Source organism: Grus americana, chromosome 16 (genome assembly GCF_028858705.1).
Source record: "Grus americana isolate bGruAme1 chromosome 16, bGruAme1.mat, whole genome shotgun sequence".
Classification (NCBI taxonomy): domain Eukaryota; kingdom Metazoa; phylum Chordata; class Aves; order Gruiformes; family Gruidae; genus Grus; species Grus americana.
In genome coordinates, this window is record NC_072867.1 from 14,768,859 (window position 1) to 14,785,210 (window position 16,352).

At 46.4% G+C, this 16,352-nt stretch overlaps 1 protein-coding gene across 2 annotated transcripts in view; it reads left to right on the forward strand.

The window, feature by feature from the left end:
* The first annotated feature begins 530 nt into the window (after window positions 1-530).
* Window positions 531-16,352, forward strand: part of SETD1B (SET domain containing 1B, histone lysine methyltransferase) — a 55,004-nt gene continuing 39,182 nt past the window's right edge. The window contains exons 1-6 of one of the 2 annotated variants that reach the window (XM_054844362.1): window positions 531-810; window positions 1,112-1,266; window positions 1,709-1,807; window positions 2,301-2,571; window positions 5,740-5,852; window positions 8,582-9,757. In XM_054844362.1, coding sequence (XP_054700337.1) covers window positions 738-810; window positions 1,112-1,266; window positions 1,709-1,807; window positions 2,301-2,571; window positions 5,740-5,852; window positions 8,582-9,757 — 1,887 coding nt within the window. In that variant the 5' untranslated portion in view covers window positions 531-737. Of the gene's footprint in view, window positions 811-1,111; window positions 1,267-1,708; window positions 1,808-2,300; window positions 2,572-4,918; window positions 5,051-5,739; window positions 5,853-8,581; window positions 9,758-16,352 lie in introns of those variants that run through there. The other variant, XM_054844363.1, reaches the window with a different exon arrangement.

Sequence of the window (16,352 nt, forward strand, 5' to 3'; positions counted from 1 at the left end):
CGCCCCGGCTGAGCGGCGGGGGGACCGCGCCGCCCGGCCTTTAATACCTAAAACAAAATGGAAGCTCCCCGCTGATTGGCTGCCGCCGGCCCCGGACCTTTAATAAGCAAAACTGCTTCCCCCCCATTACCCCCTCCCTTTGGGCTGTGTGTCGCCGAACAGCGGCAACCCCCCCCCCCCGGCTCCCGCCGCCATCTCCCCCCCGCAGCACGGCAGCACGCTAGCACGCTCCGCCCGCCCCCGCGGCAGCCCGGTCCGGAGCTCGCCGAAGTCTTCCCCTAAAAAAAAAAAAAAAAAAAAAACCCAACTTGTCCCACCTATAGGTCCATCTTGTTTAGAAACAGTTTACGCTAAGGTAAATGCAGCGGGCAGATTCCACTCACCCCCCCGCATGCCGTTAACCCCGGGGCGGGGAGGAAAAAAAAATAAACCCACCCCGGCGGCGGCCCATGCGGCGGCGCTCGGCGGCGGCGGGGCGGCGGCGGGCGGCCGCGGGCCGGGGGCTGCGCGGTGCGGCCGCCGTGAATGTGCAGGCGGCGGAGGGCGGTTAGGCGTTCGCGGCGCTCGCAGCGGTGTATTGTGGGAGGCCGCCGCCGCCAGCAGCGAGCACACACAATATGTGGTGGCTCGCAAAAACGGGAGGCAGGAGCCTGGCGGCCAGCCCGCGCCGGTAACCGGCCCCATGTGAGACGGGAGCTCGCCTTTCGCCGCCCGGAGACGATCGGCCGCCGAGCGCGATGTCTTTCCGAGAGATCAAGGCGGGGGAAAAAGCCAAGCACCCTGAAGATCATGGCAAAAAGCAGAGTTCAAGTGAGATTGGGTCTTTTTTTTTTTTTTTTTTTTTCCTCCTCCTCTCCTCCTCCTCCCTCTCTGCCTCTTGTCTGGCTGGGGTGGAAGGGGGGACCCGGCTGGCAATTCCCCCATTTTAGGGCTCGCTTCGCGGTGGATTTCCTCCCTGCCTGGGTGTGTAGAGCGGGCGGCTCGTTTAAAAAAAAAAAAAAAGAAGGGGTCTTTGTTGAATATTTTTTAACTTTATGGTTTTCTGTGCGGTGGTTTTTTTTTTTCTTCTTTTCCCCTTCCCCCTTCCTCTCCCCCCCCACCCCGCGTCCAGGTTGGATCAACGGAATGGAGAACAGCACGCAAGCCAGCACTTCTGTCGAGAAAAGAAATCACCATTGGAGAAGTTACAAGTTGATTATTGACCCGGCTCTGAAAAAAGGACAGCACAAACTCTACCGTTACGATGGGCAACATTTCAGCATGCCTGTGAGTAGGGGTGGTGGTGGTGGTGTCGTGGGTTTCCCCCATTGTGTCGTGCCCACCTCCCCCCCCCCCCCCCGCCTCCGTCTTACCGGCGTTTTGGGGGCTGGGGGTCCCTCCGGGTCGTGGTAATCCCCACCGCAGCACATGTGTGTGGGAGGGGGGTCTGGGGGGGACACGCACAGCCACCAAAGTTACTGCCACCTGACACTGTGTATTCAACTGTCAGGAGCCCGAGGAGCCCAAACCTGCGGCTTTATTTCTGTGTTTCCAATCTGTGTGCATTTCCCAGCAGTATTGCAATTTGACACGTGTGTGTGTGTGTGCTTTCCCCTTCCCTTGAGACAGCCCGTGCTTCCTTGGGGTTTATTTTTTCTTTTATTTGTGTCTTAAATTTCAAGCCCTGTTATTGCTGGTTTTGTGCTTTTTCTCCTCCTCCTCCTCCCAGAACTCGGGAATCGCTCCTGTGGATTGTGTCAGGGATCCCAGAATAGGGCGAATATGGACCAAAACTAAGGAGTTGGAGCTGTCTGTCCCCAAATTCAAGGTACCGCCCCTGACTTTTGGGTTTAGCTTTGTATTCTTGTTTATCCGGGAGTGAGGCTTCAGTTCCAAATAGTTTAATGGACCGTTTAAATGACAGTCATATTCCTATTAACATTATTATTTGGCAAACTGTTTAACGATAATCATCTTCTATAAAGATAACGAGAAATCAATGCATCTGTCTAATGAGATCACTTGAAGGTTTTGGAGCTGTGTCTTGGGGGCTTCTGGGGTGGGGGGCAGCGGAGGGGGGCTCTCTGCTGACAGTACTGCTCAAAATACATATTTGCAGCCCAGAAAGGAGCCAGTTCCAATGAACGGCTGCAGCAGCAGAGGCTCTGCTCAGCTCCGAGGTTTATCCCAGAGCCTTGGAGGCAGTTTTCTTTTCCCCAAAGTTTGCAGGATGCTTTAACCCTCTCCCTCCCGTGCCTTCCCCCACGCTCGTTAACGATGACAATTATTTTTATCGCTCCCCACCTTGTGCCTGTTTCCAGATTGATGAATTTTATGTGGGGCCAGTGCCTCCCAAGCAGGTCACATTTGCCAAGCTGAATGACAACATCCGCGAAAACTTTTTGACCGACATGTGCAAGAAATACGGTGAAGTGGAAGAGGTGGAGATTCTATACAACCCCAAGAACAAAAAGCACCTGGGCATCGCCAAAGTGATCTTTGCCACTGTCAAGGGTGCCCGGGAGGCTGTCCAGCACCTTCATAACACCTCTGTCATGGGAAACATCATCCACGTGGAGCTGGATACAAAAGGTGAGGGGGCACATTTCAGCCTGACGTGTTTGTCGTTTGCAGTGCCCCTATCCGTCCCTCTCCTCAGAAGAGGGGCTGTTGCAGACTGCAAGGGCCCGGCGATTAAAAATATGAGGGGAGTGCTCCTGTTCCCCTGCGAGCGGGTCTGGTTTCTGGGGCCTTTGCAAGTCACGTGGAGCCAAATGTGTTGTCTGTTGCTAGGAGACAGCCCTGTAATTTGCAAAATGCTACCATCCTTCCCGTCCCCTGCCTGTACCCCGCCCCGTCCCCTGCCCTCGGAGGCCTCCTGTGCCCCCCATCTCCATGTCCCCCTCTCAGCTGCCTCCCGGGGCTGCCGGACCCAGTGGCACCTGGCTTTTGCAAACTTGCGATTTTTGGATAAACCATGGGCGTTCCTAGGACCCCAATCTCTGGCTTCTGGTGGCGGCAGCAGGGCCGGGTGCTGTCCTCTGCGTGCCTGGCATTTCATTGATACTTAGCAGCAAACTCGAGGCTGGCAGCAAAAGAGTGCACACGCAGCACTTGTCAGTGTGTGTGCGAGTGTGTAAGTGTGAGACTGTCTCTTAAAGCAACAGGAGCTGCAAGTCCTGGAAGTAACCGACTCTTGGCCCCAGACCTGAGCCCTGGGGAGCCCAATAAAGTTTCTGGAAGTATGAAAGCATTGCATTTCACTGCTTTGTCTTTTCTCTTTCCTCCAAGCGCGTTAGTGAAGGGCTTTGCTAAAAATGTGCCCAAATTTTAGAAAATGGCCAAAGCTGAGGAGGTGTAGATCAGTTGCTGCTTGTACTTCTTTATTGCGGACATGGCACTTCTAGTTTAAAGCTGACTTACTGCACTCTTTTTTGGGAAGAGGACATTGTTAACACCATTTTCTTAAAAATGCTTATATTTTTGTTCTGTATTAAAAGGTTTCAGCAATTTAGTGCACAACCTGTACAGCAGTTGGTGTGCCAGATGTAGTAAGAGGGTGTAGTAGGATGTTTATTGACATTACTGATCACCGTTAGAAGAAAAATCACAGTAGTAGTATAATATTTTCTATTGTGAGCTAAGCTTGACCTTACATATATATACTTTGAAATTCTAGTATCATTAATTTTTATAGACAGGGTCCTTCCCTTGCTTACTTTGAAGGTAAAAATTACATTTAAGAACAAATTAACCATTTGTAGATTTAATAACGTAAGCTAAAGCAGGCTTGTAAGTGGTGGAAGTCTTAATGAGAGGTATTTTAAGCAAGCTGATTGCACTACATTCTCCCCTGTTTATAAACTACTCTGCAAGACTTGAACAGGCAGCTGTTCAAGAAAGTTAGCTGTGCATCAGGGAAATGAGGGGGTTTTATGCTTCTGTTTCTTGGGAGAAAACATTGAAGTCTTAGTTTCAAGTTGCATTTTTGTTTTGTTTGCCAGCTGTATGCTTCTAATGCATTTTTTCCCCCACAGTTGTATCTCTCTCATTCTAAAAGAGTAAGATTGTCAGTGTGCTATAATCTGTCAGAATCAAGTGAAAGCGTTATTCCTAAAATAGCATTAGCAGGTTAGGACGTTCTTAAAATATATATGTATAGTTTTCAGCATTTATTTCTAGCATTCAGCTTTGCAAGAGAGTGAAAGGTTGGTTAACTGCATTTTCATAGTCTAGCAAAATAAATGTTAGGAGCAAAAGTGTCCTTTTATCTGTCTGGCCAGAGCACAGGCCTGGGAATCTGAAACTAAGAAATCCAGTCTCCTCATCTAAGACAGGCTAGTTTAAAGCAACTTCTCTGCCTCGGTTTATCTTCTACAGAATGGACAGACTTAATAATTACTTATCCTTAGAGAAATAGATAGGAATAATTTCACATTCATAAACCTCTTTGAAAATTAAGTTATAACTTCTACTGCATTATATTGGAGATCCAGGAAGAATTGTGAAACTTTGTAACAATTACTTTGTATTTATTTAAAAACAAGTTTTAAAGTAAGCATAACACTTCCATATCCAGGGCATTGTAGTCTTGGGGGGGGCAGGGTGTGTTAATATTTCAAGCATAATATTTCAAGCATCTCTTCAAGCTCTTTCCTTCAAGAGATCTATTTTGTCATGACTTTAGTTGAACTGAAACAGTTTACATTGCTGAGGATGTGGCTCAAGACTTTGTGAAATGAGATTTGATAACCAAATAACCTCATCTGCAGCATTTATTCAAGATAAATGAGTCCTTTCTAGTAAGCGGAATCGTGCTAAGGGGTGCTTTGCTTTCAAATTGCATGGAGTGATTCACAGGGAGTTTGGGGTTTGATCCTGTGGGACTTCCTCAGGAAAGTAATCCTGTTTCGGGGGAGATCTTGCCTGAATTCATTTTCTGGGCTCAGGTGCTGGGTCTGTCCATTTTTCTATGTATTCTTTATCTTTCAGAGCAAAATTCAGACAGTTTGGGGGTCTGATTCTGTTGCCTTTGAAGCTGATGACAGATTTCTTACAGACTGCAAAATAAGTAGGATTGGCTTTTTGTAGTAATGAAAAATCCAATATTAAGAAATTGGGTCTTTGTAGAATTTAGGAACGAAAAGGCTAAAGCTCAGTAACAATATATGGGATGGTTTGCTTCTCTGGCTTTTATTCTTTGAAGGATGCCACTGAGCACACCTTAAACTAAGCGGGGAGGGGGAATAAAAAGGACTAATCGGAGTCTTTCTGGAAAAGCAACGTTAACGGTTTTGTCCTCGGCATTCCCATGCATCGTGTTTGCATTAATAACAGCCAGTTTCTACTAGCAAGGTGGGTTGGGAGAGCTTTCTGAAGTGGCTCTGGGTGTTGGCAGAAGCTTGTCCCTTGGGTGAGAGTTTCACTTCTCAAATCTGCAAGCTATTTGCTTGGCACTTTGGAGAGGAGGGAAACTGCTGCTCTCCAGAAAGCATGGTAAAGAGCAGAGCTGCCAAGAAGGCTGAGAAGAGGAAAAAGGATTTTGAAATCTCCTTGTCTTGGCTGGAGGAAGGAGTGTCTGACTTCACTTGCCCAGCAGATCATTTAAAAATGATCCCTACGAGCCTCAGAGGTGATACCTGCTCCTCCTCTGCGGCAGGCTGGGAGTGGTAGTAGGGTTGTGCGGGTGTCAAGAATATGTATTTTTACGTAGGCTGTGTTATTTCTGTTCAATCAACTCTTCCATTGTGGTCTGTGCAGGTGAAACCCGCATGCGATTCTATGAACTGCTCGTTAATGGTCTTTACACTCCTCAGACCCTTCCCGTAGGCACTGAACAGGATGTATCGCCAACTGTGAATGAAACTCTCCAGGTATGTTTGGGGGTTTTTTAAGAATAACTTTCCAGAAAATTCCAAACAAATGCATCATTAATGTTAGTGTTTTAACACTTTTAATATAGCTTCTTTTTTTTTGTCTTGCCATAGTTTCAGTGGATGTTACTAATTCACATTTAAATATAACTTGCTCATAATTGCCATAGCAAATGTAACTCTGAGAATGCAATGCATGTGGCTAATCTGTATGCCCGTGTCTGCATAGCATGGTAAGTGCTTTTTGTCTTTCGGAATGAAAAATACCTACAGAACCAACAGTATGTGCCCTATTAACATTAGAAATTCCTGCAGTTAAGAGAACTGGATCAGATCTGTCCCTGAGATGAGATTATTCCCTTGAAGTCAGGGGGAATGATTTACAATGGTACATCTGGCCTAGCGTCTGCAGTATGTAATCCTTAGCGTGTATGTTCTTCAGACTTGCTTAAAGGCTAAAAGAGGGATGGTGTCAAATCTTGAATAGTGGCATCAATTTTCCAGAATCTTACTTAGTCACCAGAATCAGTTGTTAATAAAAGCAGTGGACAGAATTCCTGAGGGCTTCCGTAGGTCCTTCAATATTTAGGGTACGATTCTCTAAATGGCTTTGTACAGTTACCTGCTCCCCTGTGAACCCCACTGGGATGAAGGGACGAGGGGGAAGTGAAGCCTGTTTGTGTGAAGTCATCAGCCCTCTTGGCTCATGTAAATGTACCTTGGCTCCTGATTGTGGTTTAGGAACCCGCTTTAAGGCATCAAATTTGAAAGAGATTTGGCAGAAATTTTTTTTTTTTCCTTCTCTCTACTTCTCTGTACTCTTATGACTTCTTAAAATGCCATAGGTTCATTAATTCTGTGATCAGATGTTCTCAGGACAGGTAAGAGCTGTACATTGAACGTGAAAAACCCATTGATCTGAAAAAAATTCTCTTCTCCCACCAACCACCCCAACAGCAACAAGTCAAAACCCCAGGATCCTCTTAACAAAATCATAAAGAGGCCGATTCTTCCTTACCTCCCAGCAAGGTGTTTTTAAAGGCAGGAGGGAGGCAAGTAATGATTTTGCTGGGAATCCGCTATGAGCAGGGCCTAGCTTTTCATTTCTGCTGGTTATAGCACATCTCAAATAAAAATGGAGATTTGTTCTTCCTCCTTTTTTAGGGTTAACAGCAAAACACTTAATTGATGGTATCCCCCAAAGTAGTCCCTGCTGTAATTATCTTTAAGATTGTTTCTCTAGATATTGCCTTCATGTATTATATTATTATCCTGAATTGATTTTTTTTTCCCCAATTACCACCAAAATTATTGCTTCATGGGTAACTTTAACTGTTGCATCATGTTCTTGTCACTAGAATCTGCCAACAAGCTTGTTTGCTGTTGTAGTTTAGTAAAACACTGACATTTATTTTCCCCCTCATGCAGAACAGCAAAGACCTGACAGTTCTGCAAGCTACAGTCCCTGCCTCCAGGCCATATCCAAACCATCCAAATCCACATCACATCTACACCAAAGGTGCAGAGACGTGGATTTTAGTAGGAAGCATGTAGCTAGTTTCTGACCCTTTCTGTGGGTTTTAGAACAGTTGAAGAAGAAACTTTCCTGATGTCCATGTGGTCGTGGTCTCAAGGGGTCACACCAGGAGCAAGTCCACGCTATTGAGTGGGTGAGACGTGTGTGTGTGTAGCAGACGGGTGAGAGCTCAGCTTGAGTTTGATGGTGCTGGCATGTTACAAGCAGGTTGTTTCAAGGGTCTCTCTACCTACCTGTGCGTGGGAGAGGAGCAGCCAGCCTCTAGTCTCATCAGTTTGCTGTCCTGGTGTGCTTTTGGGGAGTTGGAGCTCAGTCCTGCCTCATTTGCTTACCAGGAGGATTCTCGCTGAGCTCTTGCTTTGCATTATGGAAAATTGATTCTGGCACTGATGATTAGCGTGGCACTGTTATGACTCAGCAGAGTCTGAGTTGGAGCAGGGTTGCTCCTAGAAACCCCCGAATGTGCCTGTGAAGTGAGTTGCAGAGCAATTACTTGGCTGTTTTGTAGGCTTGTAGGGTTTCAGTTTCAAATGCCATAATCAGTAGTGCTCTACCTGAGCGTTTGTCTTTTGGGAAGGAGTTTAAAATATGTTTTTAGTAGTTGAGAATTTTTTGTGCCTTTTAGACCTGTAGCCTTCTCCCCTGTAACAGATGAACGTTTGGTAGAGAGGGCGGTGGGTCAGCTCCCGCAGCTGGACCAACATAAAGCCTTGCTGCATAGGTTTGGTTGCAGGCCGGCAGTTTGCTGATTTGTATGTTTTGATTTGTTCACAAAAGAAGTTAGATTGATAATTTCATAATTATTTTTCCTATTTGCAATTTAGACAAGCCTTACATAGTTGATAGAAATTGAAACTCTTTTAGCTAAAAGTATTGTGCAAGTCTCCTGTTCTTGGGTGTAGCTTATAAGGAATACTGTTGTATCTGCTTTCTTCTTCCTCCTCTTATAGGCAAGTTCCTCTTTGCTTGCCTTTTAAATCAAAGGGTACTGTTAATAATGGATAATGGTTTGTGTTTTCAGGGATGCTGTAATTTTTTTTTTTTTTTTTTTTTTAAACCACAGCCCCCCACCCCCCCATGTAAATCTGTGCAAACTCCTGGGTACTCAACTCCTCTGAAAACCAAATGGGTTAGACAGATATCTTTTAAAAAGTGTGTGTTTAGGTGCTTTTCCTCTCTTCTGTTTTTATAGCTGACGGATTCCCTGAAGCGCCTGAAAGACAGTAACCTTTCTTCTGCGGGATCATCTGTTACCCCAAACAGCAGCACGCCGTTTTCCCATGACACAGCCTATTCCAGCTGTCGGCAAGACACCCCAAACTCGTACAGCCAATTTACCCCACAGTCCCAAGGAACACCCCACACCCCACGGTTAGGGACACCGTTTTCCCAGGATTCCACCTATTCTAGTCGTCAGACAACACCTGTGTACCATTTTGGGCAGGACAGTGGGTACAAACCCAGGAGACACGAAACAAAATTTACAGATGCCTACAACCGTCGACCGGGACATCACTATGTTCACAACTCGGCAGGTGTTTACCGAGGGACGGAGCATCAATTTAGTACGTACAAATCCCATCAGCAGGAGCCAGTTCAGTTCTCTCACACTCCTCCCCTGAGCCACTCTAGTTCTTCGAGCTACAAATCTGCCTTCTCTCCCTACCAAGCACCAGCTGTATTTCCTCAATCTGATGAGCAGCAATTTCCCCAAACTTCCAGGGAAACAGAGTACCGAAGACCTGCGCCACCTCCCGCTGAGATGGTTGTGGAAAGCAGTGCTGCCACTAACATCGATTTTGTCCCGGTGAAGGAGAAACAGGAGGAGCCTCCGCCCTTGCCCGATTCAAACTCTGTTCCTGAACCGAGCACAGCATCCTTCTCTCAGACTCCAGAGAGAAGTGAGACCCCTGGCACCCCCACCATGGAGTCAGAAATGCAGCATAACAGTTTAGACTCAAGGATTGAGATGCTCTTAAAAGAGCAGAGAACAAAGTTACCCTTTCTTAACGAGCACGACTCAGATAACGAGATCCGAATGGAAGGTAGCCCTATTTCCTCCTCCTCTTCCCAGCTCTCTCCCATCCCAGTGTACGGTTCGAACTCTCAGCCCGGTTACAGAGGTCAGACGCCTTCCTCGCGCCCTTCCAGCACAGGCTTGGAGGACATTAGCCCAACGCCGTTACCTGACTCTGACGACGATGAGCCCATCCCTGGGACAGCTTCTCTGGGTCAGAATTCCCGGGGGACGTCAGAGGCCAGCATGACTCCTATTGATCAGCTGAGCAGGACCTCCAAAATTGAGACCTCGGAGGCTAAAGAAATGGTGCCTGGTGACCAGACTCCAACGTCAGAAAAAATGGACGAGGTAAGCGAGCTGAAACTGAGTTACGAAGCTCCATGCGTATCCCTAGAGCTGGACAGGGCAGGGAGCCACTCTTTTCTTTTAGTGCTGTTAGAGCGTAGGGTTTCTGGTGGCTTTTTCTTTTACTCGAGGCAGCTGGAAATGAGCTAGATGTGACACGAAGTGATGGTCTTAATCAACTTGCCAGTCTCCAGCTTTCCTTGTTTATAATAGCAGCCTGCTGCAATTTATAGCTTCGGGAGAGCTCAAGGACTGCACAAGCCACGGAAGTTTGGCCAGTGCTCACGCTGTGTGAATGTCCTGAGTGTCGACAGACACTTAAGCCACTAGAGGAGTTAATCGAGCACTTTCTGCCATTGCTTTGGTCCCTGAGCGTGGGTGTGTATGTATGCACACACTTGCTTAACGGGGCTTTCATGTTACGCCGAAGTATTGAATGTATACTTTGTTTGATAGCTCTCCAGCTATTTATGCCATCTGGTTTGAACGGGAGACAGTTGCTGGGTTTTAATACTCGCTTTGCTCAGTTGAAAGGGGGAGGTAGTTGGCTTGTGGGGGATGTGCTCCACCGAGTCTTCCAATAATAGAGCAGAGCTTGCTGCCTCTGCTGGGGCATTTGTGGCTGAAGGGACAGCGAGAGCTTAACGGTGTGGAATGGTGCCAGCAGACAGAGAAATTACGTTGCATGGCGTGTCTGTTTAGGAGGTCTGTTGCAACAAATGTGAGTATCGCTGCAGTGGACGTGTCGGTCCTACGCTGCTGTGCCAAGGAATGGTCAAAATACAGATCTTTGCAAATACCAGACCCTTTCTCCTCAGTGTTTATAACAGTCATGCAAGCAAATGAAACTGCTGTCCCTGGTGTGCAAGAACTCTGCAGTAAGGGGACCTCAACCATCCAAGAGGGCTGGTCTTGTGTAAATGTCCTGAATGTGGTACATCAATTTAATTTACTCATGAAAGTTTGCTGGGGTTAAGCTGGCAGAATGGATTTCCCTCCAGTGATCTGCAGTTGTGAGGTTTTCACCCAAAAAGTGGCTGCATTTCAGGAGAGGGGGAGCTGCTCCTGTAGTTACTGGCTTTGCAGAATGCTTAACTGGAGGAAAAGCACTGCAGCAGTAACACAGTGCAGGTCTCAGTGCTAAATAGAAAAAAAAAAAGTAACTGTCCTGGATGCTTTGTTTTTTCTACATGCCTTTTCCAAACCTGCTTGTCCTTGCAGTTGCCAGTTTAGCCTTTGAAACAATTCAGCTGCTTGAGGTCTCATTCATCATCTAGGCTGGCCCAGGCTCCCCTCTTGGGAGGCAAGTTCCTGGCCGGTGGGACCTGATGATGTATTAATTAGGAATGGGGTTTTGATTCCTTGAGCTCAGTCTGGCAGGCTGAAGAGGGGATACTCTTAGTTTGTCTAAAAAAATGAGGAAGACATCCCTCATCGCCTTGCCATTCTGGGCTTGTATCTGCTGTCCTTATTCTCGTGCAAGTGGGTTGCAGCCAATTCTGAGCATGTTTAGGAGGATGGATGAATGCCAGTGTGGTATGTGGGGTCAGGCACTTTCTGTAGCTGAGATCAGCGTTGGGGGACTGGCTGGGATGTTATATTTGTAGGTTGTGATATGGGGCAGCAGCGTGCTGACGTTGAAGCCCATGTTAAGTCTTTGTCTCCCCTTAATGAGATGCTGGTGTCAGAAGTTCACATCGATGGGTCTGTGATACAAAATGATATAAATGCCTCCATCCTCTGTGGAAGTCAGAAAGGTGGTAGCAGGGTCTCCATGCAGGTCATTGCTGCCTTAATTGTCTCCTCCCCCCCAAAAAAAGTTTGATGTTTGTTGTTGGAGCTGTTTATTCAATTGTCCTTTTGGTTACAAATCACACTAGGCTATTCTGGCATGTTTGAAAAGTTCCCTGTGCCTTTCATTGCTCCTTCTGATGCACAAAACCTGATCTCCATGTGTTTTTGCTTCCTTCCCCCCCCCCCCCAGTTTTTTGCTTTAGAAAAAGGCTCTCCTGGCTTCCCTCTCTTTTGCTGAAGGAGCAGAGCTGAACAGTGACTTAACATAGGCTGAAATTTGAGCTGCAGCTTTCCAACTGAGTTAGAGAGGGGCATTGAGTCTGTCTGAGGGCTGGAAAGCTGAACCTCCGGCTTCAGCCTATTGTGATACCACTATTCAACTTTCAGTCCTTCAGAGAATCCTCCAGCAAAACAGAGGGAAGGCAGACACGAATATTTTAGTCACTGTGTGGCGTGGGGAGCAGAAATGATATATTAGCGTAGGGAGGGCTCATTAAGGAAGCAATAAAGGGCAGAGAGTTTGAACTTGTTATTTACTTCATGTTCGGCTCTTCAAGAGTCGGAGCAGCCCCAGGCCCGCTCTCTTTGGGCGGGTGCTCTAGCTGGGAAAATCTCAGGATTCATATGGATGCCAGCAAAGTTGCAGGGAAGTTTTTTCTGAGACAATAGGTGCTTTTCAAGGACCTAGTCCTGTTTCCCATGAAAACAAGCACAATTTTTGTCAATGATTGCTAATACGGTAACATTTGTTCTATAGGTGAAGCGCTGTCAAATCGTCAGGCGAGTTAACCACCCCAGACTTGCCATAAGTAAAGGAGGTACAGCCAAGCCCCAGCAATTGCTCTGATTTATCATGCAAGACCCCGGAGTTTGATTTCAAGATCCGGTATGATACTCCTAAGCCAGAGCTTGGCAGGGAGTTTGGGTGTGGGAGAGGAAAGGCTGTGCATCTGTCTGCAACACCTAACTCCGACTAATCTCAGAGCAGTGATTATGGTCTACAGAGAAAGTCCTGCTAAGCTTAGCCGAGGGAGGAGCGCTGAGAGGTGGAACAGAGCGGGATGTGGGCAGTACGAGGTAAGAGGAGAAAAAGGGATCCTTTACAAACAGCACAACCTGCCAGCCAGGAAGATGAGGCAGAGAGGGCTTTTTCAAGAAACTAGAAGATGGCAAGGAAAGAAAACAGCCGAGCTGCATTGTTATTTTAGGAAAAGTTTTGAGGGTAGCTACGTACAGACTTTCCTTCCTATGTTCCTGAGAGATAACAAGGGAAGAATTGTAATAATTTCTTTTTCACAGGATCTTTGCTGTTTCAGAAGTGCAAAGGTTAAGTAAGTACAGTTTGATGTTTTGACATCCCATTTGAGCCAGGTCTTGTTTTTGCTTGGCTTGTTACAGGAAGAGGCCCTGCCTGTGTGTGCTGGGGAGGGTGACAGGATTATAACAAGTCACTTTGTTGTATATTGATGATGCCTTTCATGTTTCAGCTTATGAATGTATTTGTGTGCATAGCCAGCGTGTAATAGGGAGAACATATGATTGATAATGGTATTTTTGCGGATTTATAAGTACAAAAGTACTTTTTAATTGAGGGATTGACAGGCTCTTGTGTTCCTGGTAGTTTGGCTAAGCACCTAGTTACTGTGGTGGGAGGAGGGTGCCTTAAAAATGCCAAAGATAATCGTAAAAATAAAGATCCTGAAACTTGAATGAGGTGAGAGCAGTTCTGCTGCTGCTTACTGTGAGTTTTAGCAAATGGTTTGGGGAGCAAACTGGAAGTTGCACAGTGCACAGCAGCCTGAGAGACCCTGAAAGCCACTGCTGTCACCAGCACCCCTCAGCATCTCACTCGGCTGTTGTGAATATTTTTTAATGCCGTGCTGGATGCTGAGGTGCCTCTTACAGGACAGCATCAACATCCCTGTGACAAGCTGTGCATATGCAGCAGATCCTCTTGCAGTTACTCAGGGAGAATTTCTGAGCTGCGCTTACACATAGATGAGGTGGGTCAGGCTCAGCCCTACACTGAGCTCTGCTGAAGTCCCTGAGCTTACATCTGGGCTGAATTTGCACTGCTCATTGAAGTATCTTCGGTTTCTTGTGTGGTCGCAGCCAGAACTGGAAAAAATTTATGTTGAAGTGTCAAATTGTCCCTCCAGAGCCTTAGCAGGATGTGATGACATTCTCCTCAAGACACTACATCGTGTCTTGTGCCGCTCCACGCTGCTGTATCCTCATCCAGACCGGGCTGTGTTTCAGTAGCTGATAAATGATTCCCCTTTACTACAGAACCAAATTCAACCTTTAGTTGTCACGAGCATGTATGAGAGAGAGCAGTGCCCCGATGCTGTCCAGGCGAGAGGAGCTGCAGGGAGTTTCTCTGCCAGCAGTACCTGCAGCGGTTGCCCCAGGAGCCATCGATGCCCCTTGGAGCTGTGCTGTGCAGGAGTGAGTCGGTCTCTGCCTGCAGAAGGATGCCATGTCCTCCTCTACCCTGCTCCCATCCACGGGTTGTGCGAGGTCGGAGCAGCACTGTGTTCCTGGGATGTGGACAGCGGGTTAGATGGAGCCTCCTAAAGATGAACCCAAACACGCTCTGCTAAGGGATGTTTCTGGGCTGGAGAGTGCAGAAGTGATTTATTCAAGGTAAATGCACATTAAGGTTGAGAAGGTAGAGTCTTAAGAGCCAGGAAATTTGATACCTTGGTTTCCACAGTAACTGTGCAAGAGCCCTTATGCCCATAAGTAGCTGTTATGTATGTATAATATATATAGGTACACCTGGGATCCAATTTACAGCTAGAGTGGGATTCATCATTTCTGGAGGGAGATGGGGGGAGTAGATGTGGGGAATGGTTGCTCTGAATGTATTTTTTTAATTGAAGAAGGGAGAAAAATCTGAGCGCTGTGATTTATGCCCAATCTCATAAACACTTTTTCAAATTTTCCTGCCTCCTGAGCTCTTGCAAATGTGATCATGCCTGACAGAACCGGTTCCTAATGGAAACTCAGAAAATAGGTACATGTTATGACCATGAATTTCCAGAAATGCAGCCAGCCAATGCCCAGGCAGCAAAGATTTGGATGACTGCTGTGGTTTTACATGTGAATTACACCAGCCATGCTAAACCTGTGAAATTAAAATGAGAACGAGCTGCTTAAACTGTGGATTCAGTTCTGCCCTCCCTGACCAATGCACAGCAGCAGCAAGAAGCCACAGGAACTTCAGAGGATCTTGTGGAGTTTAAGCCTGTTCAGAAAAGAAAGGCAGCACACAAATCCCTCAAAAGGTAATTTAAATATGACACTACGCTGGACCCTTTTGAGAGCTCAGAGGTCTGTTCAGCCTCCGCGCCCAGAGGAGGGAGCATGCTGGGGCAGGACTGCAGCCCTACATCCTCCCGGGGATGCTCAGGGCTATGGGGCAGTTCCCATATAACCTGGCCAAGGTACGGATGTCCTGGCTCCTGAAGCAGTGGAAATGCAGAGTTTTGTTATATCATGGATTTTTTTCAGAGCTGATACTGGAAGATCACAGGCAGAGACTGCTTCCTTGTACATCTGATTAATTTACCACATGATAATCTGCTGCTCCTACAAAAATTTATACAAAGTAGAGAAGTCTCTTCACGTTTGCGAAGTTGTATTTGACTTTTGACTTTTTGTATTTGTCTCCAGTTTGATTCTTGGAGTGCTTGCAAAGCTGGTGGTTAGCAATGCAGAGGGCTAACCCTCAGTTAGCAGCGAGAGGTAACGAACCCAGTGTCAATTTTTACAGTCAGAGCAGAATTGCATAGGATTCACCTGGTGTTCCTGGTGATGCACTCCCTCATATGTGGATGCTCATGGAGGGGGGAAAAAAAAAGCCGGAGAAATATTTGACTGTTTATGGATTGGGTTTTTTGGATACCTAACAACTTCAGTAGAATGAGAGAACATGTCTCTTGTTGATAACAGAGCTAGAAATGGTGAAAAGCTCTGGAGTGTAACTGAAAAATAGAAAGCAGGCTGTGGTTGGGAGGCTGAGTGGTTCTTTCGCTCTCTCATACCAGGCCAAGACTTTGAGGCTTTTGCATTTTGCATACCTAATAGAAATGACATTGCCATCCCTTTTTATAAATCACGGTTGCTGATTATACTCTTGCCACTAGCTCAGTTCGTTCTCTGTTTTGCCACCAGTGACTTTCTGTAAAATTTCAGTTCCTGGTGGACTGGGTATGTATAATTGAATTGCTTGTTGATAGGTAGAGCACTGCTTATTTTGTGTTTATGTAACCTGTAGATGCTCTGGAAACTTAGATCCAAATTACAATGTTTAACCATAGCATATAGCTTATGGTGGAATAATATTTCCAAGTCTGAGCTCTGCAGGCCATTTACAGTTAGAGAGCCCTTGACATCTTCCTTTTGCTGCTTATAGAGTTCTTCCTATTCTTTTCAACACTCAGGTTTTAGCAGTGACGATATTGAATGTTCAGATGTCATAAATGCAGGCTGTGAAGCCTCACATTGAAGTGACACGTTTTCCTTGCAGTTTCTCCAACCCATTATCATTCTAGTTGCATTTCGCATCTGATGGTTGTGAAAAGTGACCAAGGGAATGCAGACAAGTTACTGGATGGCAGCATGTGTTGCAACATGCAGTGACACTGAGAAAATGTGCCAGTGTGTTAGGTAATCAGTAGAAATATTGAGAAAATAATTGCTGTTAACATATTGTGCTGGCAGCCGCCAGAACAGTACTAATTTCTGGGTCTGATTTTGAAGAAGACGGAGCAGCCGCTGTGTTCTATATGTGTCTGTG